This window comes from Telopea speciosissima, chromosome 2 (genome assembly GCF_018873765.1).
Source record: "Telopea speciosissima isolate NSW1024214 ecotype Mountain lineage chromosome 2, Tspe_v1, whole genome shotgun sequence".
NCBI classification, from domain to species: Eukaryota; Viridiplantae; Streptophyta; class Magnoliopsida; order Proteales; family Proteaceae; genus Telopea; species Telopea speciosissima.
In genome coordinates, this window is record NC_057917.1 from 71179545 (window position 1) to 71200148 (window position 20604).

The 20604-nt window shown below is 37.3% G+C and overlaps 1 protein-coding gene across 1 annotated transcript; it reads right to left on the minus strand.

Annotated features, from left to right (window-relative positions):
- Positions 1 to 589: 589 nt before the first annotated feature.
- Positions 590 to 2995, minus strand: LOC122649961 (indole-3-pyruvate monooxygenase YUCCA6-like). Its single transcript, XM_043843228.1, has 3 exons — positions 2297 to 2995; positions 981 to 1352; positions 590 to 868 (listed from the first exon to the last, which is right to left on the minus strand). The coding sequence occupies exons 1-3, from the start codon at positions 2987 to 2989 to the stop codon at positions 635 to 637; spliced, it is 1299 nt and encodes a 432-aa protein (XP_043699163.1). The 5' UTR covers positions 2990 to 2995; the 3' UTR covers positions 590 to 634.
- Positions 2996 to 20604: the final 17609 nt, after the last annotated feature.

Sequence of the window (20604 nt, forward strand, 5' to 3'; positions counted from 1 at the left end):
TAACACTCTAATAAGACCAAAACAAAAATTACATTTCTATATCCTCATCCCAAGAACCTCCACTCCTCCACCTTGAAAGCAAGTATGGATCCAACCCTCTCTCTCTCTCTCTCTCTCTCTCTCTCTCTGTCTCTCTCTCTCTCTCAATCTCTAAAATGCAGTTAAAAAACTTTACCCCAAAACCTAAAGCCAAAAAAATGAACTTCTTAATGAGAGGAATATTGACAATGTACAAGATGTACAGTATAGTGTAGTCAGAGACCCCACCAACAGGTAACAACATTAAATTAATCAGCTTCTTCCTTCCAGTGCTACTCTCAAATATCTATTTCCACAGGCTTCTCCCTCCCTGCCCCCAACCCCACCCCACCCCACCCCTCTGGTATCCTGGAGTCGATGAGAGGATTGTTGATTGGGAATCAAAGGTAGTATCCAAACAGAGCACCTGAGATTTATATGAACCAATTTGCTCTCTTTTCCTGAAACGGAGAAACAACTTCTGTGGTGCCACCAACTTTCTTTCCTTTCCTTTCTATCTTTTAAAAACTTGAAAGGGCCAGATGTCAGAGAAAATTGAACCCAAAAAAAAAAAAAACAAAAAAAACAAAAAAAAGAAGAAAAAGAAAAGCAGTGATCATGATGATGGTGGAGGTGGTGGTCGTGGAGGAGGAGATGCAAAGGCAGTTAAATGCTTGGACTCAGCTTTCCAACATCGCTCGATGTCTTGGGCTATCCTTCTGGCATCCATCGAAGCACCCATTAATCCACGTTTTGTGAACCCCACTGTGTATAGGCCACACTCCCCTTTCCATCCGTTAGGGTATGGCTTCTTAGGGTACCCATCTTCCTCCGAAAACAAATCTCTATCCTGTTCACCATATTATTTAATTTTAGATTTCAATGAAATCATCTTTTATAAAAAGGAAACCAGAGAGAGAGAGAGAGAGAGAGAGAGAGAGAGAGAGATGGGTTGGTGGTACCTTTAACCACGTAGGAACGTTGCTTTTGTAACCAGTAGCAAAGATAATGGCGTGGAAATCTTCAATCTCTCCATCAACGAACTCTGCTGCGTGACACGTTAATCGCTTTATAGATCTGCAAACCTTGATTTCGCCGGATTTGATCTTTGAGAGAGTGCCTACGTCTAACACTGGGGTCTTGCCTGTCATGCTCTTAAGCTCCAGTGGGCCTATGGTTGGGCGGTAGAGGCCGAATCGTGAAGTATCGCCGAGCAAGAGGCGAGAGACAAGTAGTAAGAAGCGATCGACTAGGCGTACTGGGAACCACTTGATTAACCACATGGATAGCCCGAAAGTTGATTTCCCTAGCATCTCTCGTGGCAAGACATGCACCTGCAAACCCTCAACCAAAAAGAGATCCTCCGTGTCAGAAAAAAAAAAGCTTTTTTAGAATAACACTCCAAAAAAGTAAAGATTCATCACCAATTAAAGATGATGGATTGGTTATGATGGGACGAGAGGTGGAGAGAGAGAGAGAGAGAGAGAGAGAGAGAGAGACTGTGAGCCGCCCACGCTCCTCTCCTTACAATCCTCCCTCTTCTCCATCACGGATTGTCCACTTCTTCTTATGCTGCTTCTTTGCTGCGAAAGAAGTTAAGAAATTCCAATTGCGCATGCGGACTAATCCCTAGAAAGTGAAAGAACAGTTGGTATTTTTTTTTTTTTCCTTTTTGTTTGCTTTATTAAGAATTAAACAATAATGGAGGAAATGGAAATGGGTTCGTCACCGTTGGACCTCTAAGTCACTACCACTGATAGCCGCGTGTGGATGAAACTTGCAGAGAAAATAATTGAAAAAAAAAAAAAACAACAAAAAGAGGAGAGATTGGGAGATTGGGTTAACTCATTCCTCATGGAAACGGAGACGACTCAGACGAGTCACAGACTCTATCAAGTGTATAAAAATTACTTTCTTTCTATCAAGTTTTTAGATACATTTCTCCAAGATTTGAAATGAAAACCTTAAAAGGTCTTTTCTGTTAGATTTGTTTCGGAATTTATAGAAAGTCAAAATTTGCAACTGGGCTTTGATCATCTCTCGTGAAAACTAACTAGTGTTCCAATTGGAACTTTGGACTACTACTATATTGGGTCTTGCCTGAATGTTTGGTTTTGAAACTTTAGAAACAACAAAGATTCTGAAATGGGTTTTTTCTGAAACTTCAACATAGGAGGAGGACATAGGTTAGGTTAGGTTAGGTTAGGGGGTCTTAGACTGGAGGTCCAATAGAGAAACAGAGAGATGGCATAAGGGGAAAAGGCATATGTGTACTTACTGCGTCTCTGACCACTAGAGATGGGCGAGCATTATAGTTGCAGAGGTCCAAACAAACTTCCATCCCGGAATTCCCACAACCAACCACCAGCACTTTCTTGCCGTCCAAGGTCTTACCGTTTTTATATTGACTCGTGTGTACTTTGGGCCCAATAAACTCACGTAACCCTTCAATCTCCGGCAAAACTGCCTCTGCATTCTCTCCGGTAGCCACCACCAACCACCGGCAGACATACTCTGTCTCTTCCTCCTTCAAACCCACAGTCTTCACTTGCCAAAACCCAAGGCTCTGATCATACTCTGCGTTCTTCACAGTTTCGTTGAACACAGGACTTATATCAAACACCTTGGCATAGGATTCCAAGTATTCCAAAAATTGCTCCTTAGCTGGATAAGTAGGGAAGCTGGGAGGGAATGGCATAAGGGGCAGCTCACAGAATTGCTTGGGGAGATGAAGACGAAGGCGGTCGTAAGTCTTGAGCTGCCAAAGAGAAGCTATACATCCATCCCTCTCAAGGATCACGCTTTGAATTCCTCTTTCCTTAAGACAAGCGGCCGTGGCCAGACCAGATGGGCCGGCACCGACAATGACCGGACCAGGCACCCACACACATCTCCCTGTACTTTTATCCATCTTCTTTCCAAAGAGGGGGTCATGAACCATTTTGCCTTCTCTTTCTCTCAAAAAATCCATGACCAAGCAAGAAACCAACCCCGAAAGAAAGAAAGGAACGGTTAAAATAACTGATTTTTTTTTGTAACTTGGGTAGTTAGTTTCAGACTAGACTCTTGCTCTGGAGAGCAGTCATTTATATAGAAACAGGAAACGGTGGAGAGCCCATGTATGTATGTATGATGATGATGATGATGATGATGATGTTATGAGACAGAGATCATATATATATATATATATAAAGCAGTAGTGCTTGTATGAGTGAGATTATCCCGGATCTTAATGAAGTACTACTTCTTTCTTATCTGAATCGAAAGAGAGAGAGGTTAATTAGGCTAAGGAATAGGGGAATTCCCTTAATTGGTGGAGTTAGATTTAGACTTAGGAATTAAGATGGGCTTATCCACTTATGGGAATAGATCTCCAAAAGACTCAGGAGATGAAAACGGAGTAAAGCGAGAGCTACGGTACCTAAACCAACAACAACAACAACAACAACAACAATAGAGGAAAAATGGAACCAAGGAACGAGAGACAGACACAGAGGGAGAGAGGAAGTGAAGGAAGTTGAGAGTGATGTATGTATATATTCTCTTTGTTCACTATTGTATTGAATTGAATTGAATTCGATATATATATATATATAGAAGGCCAAGTGGTACAAAGACTTATGCTAGTGGGTCATCTCTCTATTAATGACTCCTCTATTAACCAACAGCAGCAGCTTCTCTCCTAATCTCCACTCCATTGAGACGTCACTCAATCTGTCATGAAAGAATGTGAGAGAGAGAGAGAGAGAGAGAGAGAGAGAGAGGAATTCCTTATGAGAGGAATTCCTAATCTTATCTATTATTTTGGGTGTTTATAAATCCTAAGATGTTCTAAATTCTCTCACTTCAAGGATGAAGTGAAACAAGTCTAGGATCTAATTGGCTTACACAGCAATGCTGGGTGATTGGAAGTTGGAGATTCGGAAATAGAATCACAAATTGACTAGAGAAGTGGCCTGGCCTCAAACCTTCTCCCTTCCTCTTCCCCCCCTTCCCACAACAAAGTCCCTAACCATCCAATTGGAATTTTGAAGACCCACACATTAACTTGGACTGTCCAACTAGACGGGTGGACTTAAATGCCCACACAATCATGTTGGATGAGGTTGTATGCCACTGCAAAGGTCTCACATTGGATATGAATAGCTCAATGTGAAAGCCTATAATAATTTGTACTTCATTTTTTCAGTCGTGATTTTGTATGATTTTTATTTCAATTTTATGGGCTGATATCTATTTTGAAAATTGTTTGATTTGATTTTTACACCTTATTTTAATGAAATATAAACCAAAATAGAAATCCGGAAGTAGCTGAGGAGCTGTTTCAATTTTGAATTGCAATCAACTTTTGATCTTTAATTTTTTTTTCTTTTTTTGGTAGGACTTTTGCTCTTTAACGAGCACATAGTGAATTTGACGCATAAATTATCAACCCATCATGCATAGGAATAAGACAAATGAAAGTTATTATCAAACTCAGTTTAATAATAATAATCAACAAATATATTTCAATTTTGGATTGATTTCACTTATAATCAACAATATATTTTTGGTCAAGATATTGAAATTGTTTTGGTTGCACTAGTCTAAAACAATGCAAGAATAAGAAATCCATGTGATAGTTCAATTTTTGAGAATAGGTTCTCAGTATTTCTTTGGGAGATGATGGTGATGGTGGGGAGGTGGTAGCGGGATGACGGTTATGGTGATGGTGGTGATTAGGGTGCTAAGATCATACGAAGAAAAAGAAAGATAGTGTTTTATTTATTTATTTTTATTAAATCATTTAAACGTAGAAGCATGTGAAATTATTGTCTCATCCCCATGAAATAAAAAACCACATCCATGTTGATGCCATTGTGCACGTTCTAGTCACTGCACTGGTGCAAGGGCCAAATAGCCTGGCAACAATCTCTTGCCCTTACTATTATTATTATTATTTTAGATTAAGAGCTTGTATAATAGGGGGGGGGGGGGAAGGGAATTAGGGGATGGGATTAGGCCCAAGGTGGTTGAACTCATGACCTCTTATTTGAGGAGTTGGTCTTTTGCCAGCTGAACTGATCTCTTGGGGTTATTATTATTATTATTATTAGTGAAAAGAACGTTGCTTGATTGCGTGCAACCAGCACTTAGACACAACCTCCTTAAAATGACCTCCTCACCTTATACAAAATGGAAAATCACCCCTAGCCGATGCCCCTGCATGTTCCCTCATTGTCCCTATGCAGGTGAAAGGGCCATTCAATTAGGCAACAATCTTCTTCCCTTATTATTATTTGAATAGATTTATGAGAATCAAGTTAATTTTCTTATCCAATGACTGAAGCGTTAACCATGTTTCATATAATACCATAAATGAAACCTTTCAACAACAACGATAACTGAAGTTTTCTTAATAATAATAAGGTCAAATGTTCTCTATGCCGGGGTGCAGACTATGTCCAAACACATGTGGATGAGTGAAATGACCACCTTGGCCCCCCTCCCCCTTAAATGGCATGAATACCTAAGTCATGTGTTTGGGTGCAGCCTACAATTAATGCGTGTGGCACAGAAAACATCAACCCTAATGATAATAACAAGAAATAATGGGAGCGCCGGCCCTTCCTTATTTATGAACCAAATTGTTACTTAATGAGTACGGTGTGCCACATGCTCCGGTTAAAGACTGTAGACTAAGGTCATTGAACGATTTAATTAGACCCCATTGACAGGTCTCAATCATGAAAGAAGCTTCACAAAAATTTTAAACCACTTAGATGCCAAAGGACATGTATGCTCAGGTCTTGTGCTACGGACCATCACATTGAGGAGGGGAGGGAGGGATTGAGATCGATGCATGTAATTTTATTGAACTCTCAACTTGAGCTGAGCCCTTCAAAACTGATAAGAGTGATTTGCTTAACAACATTAATGTCTTGTGATTTTCAATCATCATATCGAGGGATAAGCTCGCCCATTTAGCAAGTTTTAACTTATAGATTAAATTACAAATGCCTTTAATTAGCTTTAGCTAAGCTACAACCTTTTTGTGATCAATGTTGGTATAGCTAGGACTCATGGGATCTTTATCCCCTCCAGTTTTCTGTCCAGTTCAGTTCTCCAGCGCCTCTAACTAGGTGGGCGCAATGACCACCCTATTCTTGCCCAGGTGGGGTTCATCCTGTATTTTTATCTGTTCCATTTCCTGCCTACTCCTCTAATAAAGGGGGATGGACTCCACCCGAACAATGTGTTCGGGCAGGGATAGGATGATCATTTCCACTCCCTCTATTAGAGGAATTTGGGAAAATGGAGCAAATAAAGGTCCAATCCACCTCCTTATTAGAGGCATCGAGAAACTAGACCGGGCAAAGAACTTGAGGAGATAATTTTATAGATTGATGGGGGTATTCCAACCTACCAAAGGTGAAGAAGAAGAAGAACCCATGATTACTCATAGGTTGACTGATTAAAAACATTCCCTTAAACAGTCGACCTACGAGTAATCATGGGCTCTTATTTATAAAGAAAAGGAGGAGAAGAAGAAGAAGAAGGAGAGCCCATTCTTATCCTCCTTTAATTAATTTACTTCTTTATTATTTATAGAATCACTCAAATTTGAAACCATGCATACAGAACTTGAGTACCGGCCAATAGTACCTCGCAGCAGTTGTTGTTCATGGCTTTTTATAAGAATTGAATCTGAAGTTTCTCTACAAGTCCATGCGGCGCTGCGTTTCCGATCATCGATCACAACCTTAATTTGATGTTTGTAATTAATCTTTAGTTTTGACTTCCATAATGCTTTACACCATTAAACTAACAACCAATTTGTTAACTTTCCTTCTCTCATCTAGATTCTATGCTTAATATAAGCTTCGACGTATGAACCAAGTCAAATTAATTAATCTATCACAACTTGTCACAATAGGGCTCAAAGACTCTTCTTAATTTGCTATTGTGTTTATAAATGCTATATATATATATATATATATATATATATATATATATAGGGTAGGTGGTAGGAAAATGATTTAAAGGGAATGTAGGCATGGTTGTCCTTAACTACACCTAGCTATTGAGATATCAAATCAACTAATATATACATATATATATATCTGATCTAATGGAATCCAATTGACAAATGAGACAATTTATATGCAAATTAATTAGCAGAGAGCTAGAAATGATAACCCCATGCGACCATAGAAATTGCATGCCTCATAATCACACTTTTGATTTTCATTAATTATAAGCTCTAAACTACTTTCCTTCTGTTTGAAGAGTCGGTGAGATAATCAACCATGCATGCACCTCGACCTAATCTGTACTTTTTTTTCATTTTGTAATGTTCACAACAACAACCCTTTTTTTTTCTCCTTTTTTTCTTTGAGGGAGGGAGGGGGTGGGTTGGGGAGTAAATTTTGCCATTACACTTGTAGCATATATGTTCCTGCTATAAGGTTGGCAATCAAGGAAATTGAATCTTAAAGGGTATTTTAGAAAATATTGAAATCTACGAAGGTATTTTTAAACCGTAAGAGGAAGTAATGGCTTTCTTGGTTTGCCCAGTTAAAAGGTATCTCTAACTTCCACAAATATTTGCCATGAAATAGTAGATTGTATGAGGCTGAAATTTCGGTGCCAAATAGATCCAAGGTTTGGTTCACATATTAAGTTCAAACTTAAATAGAATTGGTCAAATGATAAAATAAAACGTTTAAACAAATAATGATTATAGAGATAGTTCGCATAAATAATCGGTCAAATGAAAATGTGCATGACATTAATTCATGGAGTGGTACATGATTGAAGGAGCCCGAAATATGACACATGATCAATCCAACCCACTCTATAGATATCAATGGTTAGACTTGCCACATCATCTTTGCCCGAGTCACAACTAAGTTGGGTATTCATAGATTCCATTTCTAGTGTACAGTCTTAGGAAAACTTTTGCAATATAAGGTGGTAGTTTTGTATTTAAAGAAGGGCAAGAGATTGCTAGTTGGTTGTGCAGCCCTTACACCAGAGAACCTTCTCCCTTAAAAAAAAAAAAAAAAAAAATTAATACATCAAATAACGATTGGATTTTTCAGAAAAAAAAGAAAAAGAAAAAGAAAAGAAGGAGTTCATTATTTATCCCTCCGAATAGAGGAAAATAGAGGAGGTGAGTTTTTCCTTCCTTTTTTTTTTTTTTTTTTCATTTGTCAAGAGGGGTTTGGGTCGGTTGGGGAATTGGGGCAGAAAAGGTTAGAGAGGTGTTGGGACCAATGGACCATGTTCATTACTACCTGGGCCAGGGCCCATGAAAGGGAGACCTGAAAACCCAAACCAACCAAAGCCTCACCTTATTCAATCTCTCTCTCTGTGCAGTGCATATATCTCATTGATATTGTTATTTGCTTTACTTTATGAAAAGGAAATCATCATCAGAAGGAGAAGGACCCTCTTAATTTCTTGGTGCATTGCATTCGTATCTTGTATGGGTTCTCCCTACGTACCCACACTTAATTTCTTTGTTATCTCAAAATATATACAACATAAATATATATGGATCAATCGATACAAAACCTTGAGGAGATGTGATCGATCATCATGAGTTCATGACCAGACACACTACTCTTAAAAGACCTGAGTTTCATTTCTCATCTGGTCACCTGGGAAGGAATGGGATGACCCCATTACAGATTCTTGTAATTCTCTTTTTTGGGTATTTGATTATGTCAATGCCCTAGTGTAATCATATTCACTTTTTTACTATCAATACATACTTTGCTGACCTTTAGCAAAAAAATATATATATATGGTTCTTTAGACTCCCCTTCCTAATCCTTATCTCCAACCATTTTTAATAACTCATTAATTATGTTTCTAGCTTTCTGTATTATTTAAGTAAAAGAAATTATGATTGTAGCAGATATTAATTATTTTTATAGCAAAATAATGATGTTAGAATCAAGCTACTAGGGCCCCTGCAAGATTGGTTGTTCTTGTTTATATATATATATATATATATGGTCTAATTGTTTATTATCTTGTGATATTTAAAGGTTTTCAAGGATACCCTAGCATTAATCACTTAATTAGGTACATAAGTTAACACATAATCACAAAAAAATAAAAATTCCTACAAAACTCACTTTGATGGTGAAATATGAAGAGGGTAGAAATCATTATTGGTCCATTAATTATATATCCACTTTCTTTATGAGCTACAACTAATTATGACCAAGACTAGTCTTCTTTGATTTCCTTAACCAAAAGCCAAGGATTTAAAAATGTGATCGGAATAATCCGTGATACGGATTCGATTAACCTTGATTCTTTGGTTAATCTGTGGATTTTCTTTAATCTAAGTAGGTTTTGGATCTTGAACGCCCCCACAGCCCCCACCTAAATAATTGACCTAGAAGGAGGTATTGGTTGTTCTATTTCCAACCTAAAGGTACTTTGAACCGACTTAATAATATATATGCTTACTTTCTTTCAGAGTTGCTGACATACTCATTTGATTAAAACTGAGAGAGGAGCCTAAATTACCTAATTACCTAATTAGTCATGAAATGGATTCTTGCTTTTTTTGTGTTTGTGTGGGTGGGTAAAAGTTGGTAGTTGCATAGAGGAAAATTAAATTAGTTAATCTATTGATCAGGAATTTGATCAAAGCTTTTAGTACTTCGCGACTTGATCAAGTTTTTCGAATTGGTTTTGAATTGATAAGCCCATTGTGTTTTATTTGGATTAGATATTAGTTAAAATAAATTAGGGCCCTAAACCATCCTCTTCCTTGATAATATATAGAGGAGATCGAATTAGTTAAATGTGTTCATCTGATGAAGCTTTTAATTAGTACTTCCCAACCAGAAGTGTTTCATATTGGTTTTGATAATAGAGGAAAGTTTAATGGAACTTTTAGTACTTCCTGATTAGAAGTGTTTCAAATTGGTTTTGAATTGACAAGCCATTGTGTTTTATTTATTACATTAGACATTATTATTAACAAAAACAAAAAGCAGGATCTTATTAGATCATAAACCATTCTCTCCTCCTTGATAATATATATTAATTAAACATATAAGTTAAAATGTACGACACATATAACATTCAAACTAAACTAAGGATTACAAGATTTAAAGTAAGTACATGAGGAAAAAGAAGGAAGTAAAGCAACTGATGAGGAAGAAATTAAATAAAATTAAGCACTAAACATTATAGTGGGCAAATGGGGAGAGATGGTTTATTAATTAGTGTATTATCACATAAAAAAAATGTCTCCTTTACAGCTTAAATGGAGGAAAGAAAGTAAATGGAAAACCATGTAGTGGGTTTGTATAGTTTTAAATGAGTTATTTAAGCAGCTTTTTTTTTTTTTTTTTTTTTTTGCAAAGTACTTCAAGCCTTTAGAGGCAAAGTGTATATTAATTATCACTTGTTGACTTGAGAGTGTGTCAACATAGGATTTATTTAAATTATAAATCACCTGGTGTTTGGTATTTTTGCGTATAGCACCATTGTATTTAATATATATATAGATCATTGGCACATTGTATAATACAGATTGCAGGCAAATCCCCCCCACCCCCACCCCCCTTCCTAGCCCGATTGTTCCTTTATGAACTGTTCTTACATATGCTGTTATTTAAGTCTATATATTTTAATATGGAAAACAGACAAATTCCAGCTTTTGCATATCTTCCCAACTCCCTCATGAGTAGGATTGAATATGGATCGGATCTGGATATCTCCTGACTGGATCTGGATATGGATACCTTTATACGGATGTAAATTAAATCTGAATTTTCGATTATCCATTTGCATCCTGGAATTGTATAACTCAGACCTACCTCCCCCTGGTGGATACAATTTGCTCTCAACCCATCACTCTCAATTGTTTTAGCTCTTTCTTCATTCTCTAGAACCTGTCAAATCTTCAAAAACCATCAAGATCATTGGTTACTTAATTAATTATTATTAGTTGATATCAGAAAGATGATGTTCTGGATTATCCAAACTCGGATCCAAATGCCCTCTAACCAGATATGGATACCCTTAAAAGGATATTGATGCGAATCGAATTTTTAACTATGCATATACATCCCTACTCAAGAGGTACCCTCCTGTCATTATTGGCAATGGGTTTGTGGGCTGATCAGTTAAATCTAATGTCATTGTTGGGCTTTCTTAAGAAGTAACAAACCATTCCCATGATCCAAATCTCCATAATCAAGTTTTTCTAAATGAAAATAAAAATAAAAATGATTAGGTTCATAGTACATCCCAATAGAGATTGATCATATTTCTTCAATTTATCCCTCCCAACTTGGATACCATGCATGAGACAGGTCTTGCGAAATTTTACCATAAACGGAAGGGATTCGTAGATCTTTCAGACGTAGAGCGCGCAGGACTTTAAACCCAAATACATTACCCACAATTGAAGTAGACATATTAGTAACATGACCTTCTTCAAAAAGGTTTAAAGGGTAAGCTACATAAGCAATATATTAATTATTGCTTTAGGCTTCAATCATTTGATTATTCCTACTGTACATCTCCTGAAGTGGTGGTTCATTTTGAAATCTGAGTAGGTCCAATTCAATATTTGACATGTCATGTTCAGGAAGTGGGGAAGGCCCACAGCAATTCTGTAATCCATAAGATCCAAAAGGGCATCACCATTGCAGTTTGCAGAGAAAAAGACTATATATGCGCCTGCATAATTCTTAACAAAGTATGATCAGAAGATAGCAAGAAATATAATAAAGTAAGCTGCGTGATTGGCTTCTCTACAGAAATGATTATTAATAAATTTTGAACAGAATCCATAAAATGCCATGTTAGGCTTAGCTTAGGCTTCGAAATCCAATGCAAATTTACAAACTAACTAACCACATTGACCAGCATTTGATAGTCAGTGCACAAGGAATCCTCAGATATGAAAAAATATACATATATATATATATATATATATATATATTTTGAACTATAGCTTTCTCTCTCAATGCTGTTGAGTATTGATGTCTTGTATTCTGTGGTTTGAGTTCCGGTCACCTCATGGGGTAATATCGAGAACTGTTTATTTATGTTTTTCCTTTAAATTGATAGCAATAGGATTATTATGGTTAAGAGTGAAATCTTTGTTAATAGAGGTGTGAGGAAGAGGGTTTAATTGTAACCCTATACTCCATTACTAGTACTGGAGCTGTTCTCATTGCATCATAGACGTAAGGACATTGCCACTGTTTCCTGACTCATATCTGCGACCACTAGGTCACAATGGAGCAATCTTACCGTTGTGCTGGGGTCCGCCTTCATAATTATACTTATTGACATAATCGTTATTTCCTTTTAAATCTTTTGGAACAGGGTTTGAAAGTAAAGTAAAATTTACGGTTTTGCTCTGTATAATCACCATTGGTTATACTGAGACTATAACTAGATAGATTATCCTCCTTTGTACATGTAGGGTATTATACATCATAACTAAAAGTTCAATGACACCTTATATATAATTGTTCTTTGTCATATTCAATCCACTCCATATGGTTATGGTCTCATGTAACCATGACTAATGAAACATATAATATTTCTAAGATTTAACAATCAAAATTTGGAATGATCGATTGAGAGATAATTACACAACTATGTTAGGTCATGATTATAAAATTTTTTCAATTTATTATGGTTTAATTTCACATCCTTTCCCTTTATTATCCTTGCAACCAAACCAAGTGAAATGAATATTCCAAACTACAATAAAGTAGTGGTTACACAAACTAGGCTAAACTATCCTGGTCCACACCATCCTAGGTGTTACTAGTGCCCAAGCAAATAAAAACCAGTCAAATCCAACTCATCTGCCCTATCTTCACAGCTATTGGCCCTTCAAAAATATTTCATGTAGTACCAAGTTGCTGCATCAATATAGATAAGAGGTAGGGTCTTAAGATCCCAACAAAACCAACTTGAAAAAGAAGGGAAAGATAGATGGGTATGGGGAAATTCTTCCAATACAAATTAAGCAACCCAAAGTGCCTTCAATATAAAAAAAAAAACAGAACTTCCCTAACTGATTTAATTTTATTTTTATGAAAAAATGTGCATCATATACAAAGTTGCAGGAGATTTTAAATACAGTTCAGGGGGTGGTCCCATTTATTTCTAATGATTTCTATTGTAAGCTCTTAATTCATTCTTTCTTGAATAATGAAGTGTTTTTTTTTTTGAAATAAGCTACTACTGCCATGAAGAATCTACAACAGTGGGCGCAGTGCGAGGACAAAAGAAAATTCCAAATTGGAGGGAAGGGGAGGATACTTTCACTATTGCTTCCATTTTCTTGGCTTTGATGTACATGTGAGCTTTATCAACATGGAAAAGGAAAGCTTTATATGATGCTCTCCTCACTTCGATGATGATTGTAAGTTTCTCTATTAAATAAGTTCGAACATGAATTTTTTAACAACTTTAATTTAACAAACACTTTATAATTCCATCAGTATCATTATGTTCAAAGGGATGTATCCATTTGATAAAGACATGAAGAAAGAGAGGAAATAAATATTTCAAGAAATGCAATCTTTGTGAAGTCTACATTCCACAAGTCATGGTTAATAAATAATATGGAGGAAGCTAAAGAATGAAACTTTTGAGAGAAATCATTTCTTCCACTCCCTCCCAAGGAACATGTAAATGAGAAACAATCCATGTGAACATCATATCCTCTCCACTGCTCCAAAGCTTTTGCCCTTAGGAGACCCGAATGAGGGTAATTTATGTTTTGATCATCGCTTTCAATTAGCAAGCTTGATTAGACAGTTGTGGGGAGGTGGATATCTCTATGGTTTTCTTCATCATATCATGATTTAAAGTGCTTTTGTCCTCCAAGGCCCATTTAACTGTTCTCACTAGAAAACTATCAACAACACATGTGTGTTTGGGGTATCATGTCTTGTATTCCATCGCTTGCATTAGTGGATTGATTCTGAAGCATAGTTCGAGAACTCGCGAGATCTCGCCGAGTTTCTCGGTATTTCAAAAATCCAAGACAAGATGGGGGTCGAGTAAAAAAAGTACAATATCTCGTTGAGCGAGATCTCGGATCTCGGTCGAGATCTTGGTTTGACATAGGAAAATGCCCATCTAGCTTTGTTTTGAAAGTTTTCCAACAAATGCAAGATTGCTTAAATCTGATTTATATTGAAGGAGTTACGTACCGGTCAAACTTAATTTGGTGTGCGCAAATGCTGTCAAAATCGCTCTGAATGAAAATATATTTTTGGATATCAAAACAAATGAATATTTTACCGCACTTTTGATTTTTAACAATGTTTTACCATATTAAGATTTATGGAATTTTACTTAAGAAAAATCCCAACATTAGAAAGTTGAAAATTGCACCTACCACCGAAAATTCAATTTTTGTTCTTGAACTGGGGGGTTGACTTTTTTTTCTTTTGGAATTTGATTTTTTAACTATTTTTATTGGAATCAAATATAAGAGTATTTGCTTATTTATGAATAATATCTTAAGTAAATGAAATACAAATACAAAAGCATTTACTTAAATGATATTTGGCATAAATAAGTGTGTTTGTCCTGTGTCTGTCCTGGTAGCATAAGTGTCTGTCCTGCTTTCCCACTAACTGAAACTCCTATTTGGACTTTGTTTTTATAAAATCTGATAGTGTCATTGTGTTTAAATGGCCTAAAATATGATGAGTACCAAGTTTTAGACCGAAACTAGGTCTAAAACCCACCGAGATGAGGCTTCAAGTCGAGAAAAAAAAAAGTGCACCAACTCGGTGAGATCTCGACTCGACTCGATTTTTCAAGGGTTCGAGTTGGCACCGAGACCCGAGTTTTCGAACTTTGTTCTGAAGGACCGTTGAGAGGCCAAAGGCCACCAGTTGTGGGGAGGTGAATTTAAGGTTTTAGGGCTATGCGGGTATTTCGATAACTAAACCGTATAGGGTTTCACTATATATTTGCAGTGAGGGGGTTTTTTTTTTTTTTTTCCTCTAAAATCAATCTAAAAAAGGTGTGAGGATGAGCGGCTATTCTCCCTTGATAGTGAAGCAGATTGTTGAACCATGTAAATCCTTGTGTTTAATTATGTGATTGTTTGTATTCGATTTCCATTCTTTTCTGTATCATTTTAGGTTCTCATTTTTCTACAATGTGTGGTTCTGCTTCCATTTCACTGCCTCACTAGAAAATTATCGGCAAAGTTATACAAGTGAGAACACAGAATATATAGAAAAGGCTTTTTAGGACAAAACAGGAGCTAGAGAAAGGAGAACTGGACTGTTAAGTTTTAACTTTGTATAAATATTTACTGTGAGCACAGAAATGAAAAAAAAAAAAAAAAAAATCTTTAATGGGTGGATGCCACAACAATCACCACCAAAGGAAGGGAAATGAACAAAAATTAGAGGGCCAATTAAAGAGAGCATTATTGAAAAAGGAGGATTTAAGATGCACCTGTAATGGCATACATGTGAAGAGATAGAGAAATTAAAGGTAGTGCGCATGCCCACGAAATGATAGAATCCAAACACATAAATGGGGTTCAAAAGATTACAAGAAACAAAAACAAAAAAAAAAAGCTCTCCAATCCCCAAAAATAACAATATAAATTTTGGTTTTGCCGACCTCCTTTTCTTTAATGGAATCTTAATTAGTTGCTATGGAGCTATTGGTTTGCTATCAAAAGCCATTGACCTGTATGTGAATATATATATATAGCTAGCTAGAATGCATATCGATCAAGAAGAAGTTAAAAATTTCACTTGATGATAGATGTGCTTTCTAACCTTGTCAAGATGAAAGTTTAGATTCATTACTATAATGTCAAATACAAACATAAGAACTGAGAAGTGGGAAGCTATCTCTTCACCGAAGGCTCTAACAATTTGTTTGTTTTTTCCAAAAGAGTGGATGGAAAAAGAGATCCATCTGTAGAAAAAAGAGATAAAAAGTTGACTAAACATTACCATGAAATCATCAGAAGGAAACTTAATGGATGGACATATATTCTTTCGTAGTACAACAAGCTTTCCGAAAGGCTAGGGCATATCTTTTTAAATATTTTGATGAAGTTATAGATAAAAAGGAGAGAGTTTGAAAGTAAGGAGACAATCATGAAAGTTAATTTTCTTCTTACGAACAACTAAAGAGATGGAAAATCATTCTTCCAATGAAACATATGTGATAGCTAGCTGAAATGCAAATTGATAACTACGAGAGGCTCATGACCAAGTTGGTTCTTGATGTTTTAGCAAACACAATTAATCACTCTTCATCAAAATGAGTAAATGATTCATTTGTTGATTAAAAAACATGTGGGATTTGGAATAGGACATTTTAGCAATTTGTCCCAAATCCTCTTGATGCAGGCTTAAGCTCATCAAGTTCACAAGGTCCATGACCTAGTCAAGACCAAGAACCAACCCACACATGGTCGGTCCCAACCAGCTTCAAAAAGTCATCCGAAGATCAATAAAAGCCTTGTTAGTGGAGAATCTATACAATGCATTGAGAGTTTCTTTAGTGCATGATGACTAGGCAACCTTGGTTTCCTTTCCCTTCCCTTTTGATCAAGACAAAGTTTGCATCGAAGCATTGGAGCTTGCATCAAGACCTTCAAAGTGTCTTTCATTAATTTATATTTCTAGGGTCTTTTTTTTTTTAGGAATAAGCTTATATTCTCAACCATTGGATTAAGGGTAAGATTGTCTTTTTTCAACCAATGTAATGCCTATAAAAGGCCATCAACTTCTTGTATTTAAGTAGTGAATTTTGATAATTTTGAATGAAAGTGTCTTTGGCATCTCTTAAAAACCTTGAAGAGTTTTTTTCATCAACCTTGAAGAGTTTGTGTTTTCTATATCTACTTGAAACCTTGAAGAGTAGGAGATTTCCCTATCCTCTGTGCATCCTAGAAGAATTGCAAGAACCTTGGAGCTACAAACACATCTTAGAAGAGTTGAGTTTCAGCCCATAACAATTCTATCTCTATCCTTCATTTTTGTTTTTATTTTAAAATTTCAGAATTCATGCACTAACTTCATGAGAGATTTCGGACATCTAACATTTATAATCTGAAGAAGACTTCTTCATAAACGTTGTAGTCTTTTCTCTTATCTAGAATCTCCAAATTGAATCACCCCAAAACGAGTTGTGAGTTGAGAGTTATTGCCATTTTACTGCCAAGATGTGAATCTGTCCTGTTTAGTTTGTTTGTAATTGAGTAGTGCTCACTCTTTCGATCCTTTGTTCAAGTAGCTTAGGTGAGGTTACATCACTCCTAACTAATGGTTTCCCATTGAACTGATTATTCTTTTAGACTAAATGAGTATTTTAATGTACAATCAAATGACTAAATAATTCCCTTTTTTTTTTCTCCCTTGTGGGAGTGGGGATGGGAGTAGGATGGCTTTGTTTATAATGCTTGACAAGGCTGTCAACATAACGGGCAGTACTTGTTTACCTGTCTTACCCGACCCACTTTTGGAGGATAAGAGGATCCTACCCTACCCATTTACCAGCCCAAATGGGGATAATTAGGTACTAGTGTACTGCTACTATATATAATTTTATAGGTCCAAACCTTCAATAAACCTCATGCCCTTTTGAAAATCAGGTTGTCCTGCAACATCTGCCTGTTAAAAATATTTGAAACATAGAAGTTTACAAGTGTGGTAGCCGATCACTAGCTCACTCCCCTATATATTCATGTGGAAAGTTTTGCCTTTCAGAAGCAAGCTTGTAAAACAAATCCCCCCCCCCTCCCTCTCCCCCTCCCCCTCCTTTTCTCTCCAAGAACCTTACCAAACATGCACTTAATGAAAGCACCATGCATGGACAGTAGGTGATAATAATCCAAAATGGATGGTGAGCTCGGCAAATTTTTAAGCATGGAAAAACACCGCGTAACGATCTAATCCTCTATGAAATAATGTATTGAAACAGTAAGTGCAACACTCTATGAGCAAGAATAGGAGACTGTTTAGTCCCACATCGGTCGAGTAATGTGCGGCTGCTGAGCTGACCTTGGATAGGATCTCTCCACCCTAAAACTTGGGCCAGCTTTTGGATTGGAGTGCATCATTTATACATACACCTAGCTAGGCACTTATCTCTTTCTGATTTGCATTGCCAAATGAATTGAGTCCAGCAGAAGGCTTTTATTTGTAGAAGGTTGTAAGTTAGCTTAGTTGTCTGCCCAATCTTAAAGGAATATTTATGTAGGAACTTTGGCTAGCCGGGCTGATCCTGAACTTAGACCAGTGGACTAGTTTGGCATGGTCTGAGCCCCAAAATGTGAAGGTTCGTGTTGGACTAGGCCTACATATGCTAAGTCCATAGTCCAGATTCACTTACTCACTAAACTCAGGATATATGGGCCTACCATCCCTACTGTTTGATTTGGCCCAAAATGAAAAATGCAGATAACATCCAAGCCCGGCAGTTTTGAGCCCAACATTCAGCTAAAAGGATCAAGTGATCTTCCTAAGCAAGAATAGAATACTGTCCCTATTGTTCTAACTGCAGGTCTGCTATCTAATTGGTTTCCTTGTAAACTAAAATATGTGAACCCATTAAGCAATACTCTAGAAGAGAGCCTCACCCCAACCCCCCAAAAGCTGATGGCAGTGTAAATGCAAAGAGAGACCTTGGGTCAGCAACCAAGTCTTACTCCTTAGACCCAAAGGTCCAAAACGCACACACATACAAAGAAGAGCTTGAAGGAATAGACCTTGAGTGGGTCAGCAAGTCTCAATTGTAGACCAATCTGTTCACAATACCAGCCCAATAATAATTATGTAGACTCGTAGAATACAAGACATACCCAATCCCAACAATCTCCACCTTGGATTGGATTCTGCAAGCCAGCCTAAGGAAGATTGATGTTGTTGTGAATTCTGCAGACTTTGTCATTGTGTCTACTTGTTTGCCATACTCAATCGGCATGGCCCCACACTCCGCCGAGGTTTCCTTGCCTATCTGTCGTACCCAAATCGGCATAGCTTGCACCTCTACCCAAGGTGTTCGGTACAGCTCACCACTACACGATGTGAATGTGGCTCTGAAGTCCGCTCCGAGAGATCACTACCACTCACAATTTTCGATTGGGCCTAATCGGGCTTCACCATTTTCCTCTTTTCATCGTGATTGCCCAAATAAGTAGTCAGGCCTACATATGGCAGGCATACTCTCATTTATAATCAGGCTACCATTAATCAGGCCTTAAATGGGCTACTGAGCCATTTATCTCTAAACAATATCTAAACGAGCTCTAAACAGGCTTTAAGTATGTTGGGTAGAGTAAAGGGTCTTTAAACGAGCTCTAAACGGGTTTTAAATATGTCGGGCTGAGTAGGGCTATTAATTGTTCAGTCTCAATAGGACGATTATTAGGTTGGATCTCCACATTGAGAACAACCGAATAACATTCAGTCCGGGCTTGAGACTGGCACGTTTAATAAATGGATCGCGTGGACTTCGGATTTTTCGAGTTTGGTTCGGTTGGGCTTGGAGGTGCGGATCTGAAATTGACACCCCTGCTTCTCCACTCCACTATCATCATCAAGAAGCAAATAAGCAAAGGAAATTGGGAATATGAGACGAGTGAGAAGAAAAAGGTTTTTTTTTCTTGATAAGAGTGAGAAGAAAAAGCCAAGGGTATGAGACTGTGAGAGCCGTACTTCAGATTTAGAGACTCAATTCAGATATGGGTGGGACCAAGACCCTCTACAGTACCAGTGGGGCAGCGGTGCACATTCAATGGCACAGCAGAAGCCACGTGGCACACATGGCACACATGGCTTCTGTTGTGCCGCCGGATGTGCACCGCCGCCCCACCGGGTACTGCAGAGGATTTTAATTCGATATGGGTGGCCTCACCAAAACTAGAAGGCATGGTATCTGTTATGCAATGATGGTAGGTACCAAGATGGAAGGCTCTTATGACTGATACATGACAAGAAAACCCATTTTCCTGACCTGGGTGAAACATTTAGGTGCTACTAAATATGGATCAGAAAATAAATTTATTTGTTCTTATTAATCAACTAACAAAAAAATTATAGGGGGGGGGGACTGCAACTAAATGAGCATGAAAGTCAGAGAGACATAAGACATGGACAGGCACAAATTTATTGCAGGAAAAAAAAATTGTTAGTCTGCATTTGCGGAAGTAACCATGCAGAGAAATGCAGACGCAGCACCAAGTGGATAAATTAAGAGAGAGTTCCTTGTAATACTTAGTAAAGAAATTTCAAAAACCCTATTTTGAAAAGCTAGAACAAAATGGGAGTTGATGCAAGAAAACTTGAAAACTGACCTCTGGTATGAGAAAATTTTCATTTCACTTCAACCCATAAGTCCAAAAGAACCACATATTTCATGGTGGGAGGTTCAGACCTATCATGGGTGTGTGTATAGAGAGAGACAGAGATTTACCGCCAAGTAGTTGCAGGCTTGTCGGCTGTAGCAGGAGCAGGGTTTTAAAACGCAGAACCAGAGATGGAATTGGTCCGAATCGCAAAGGAGTTGCAGGCTTGTCGGCTATAGCAGGAGCAGGGTTTTAAAACG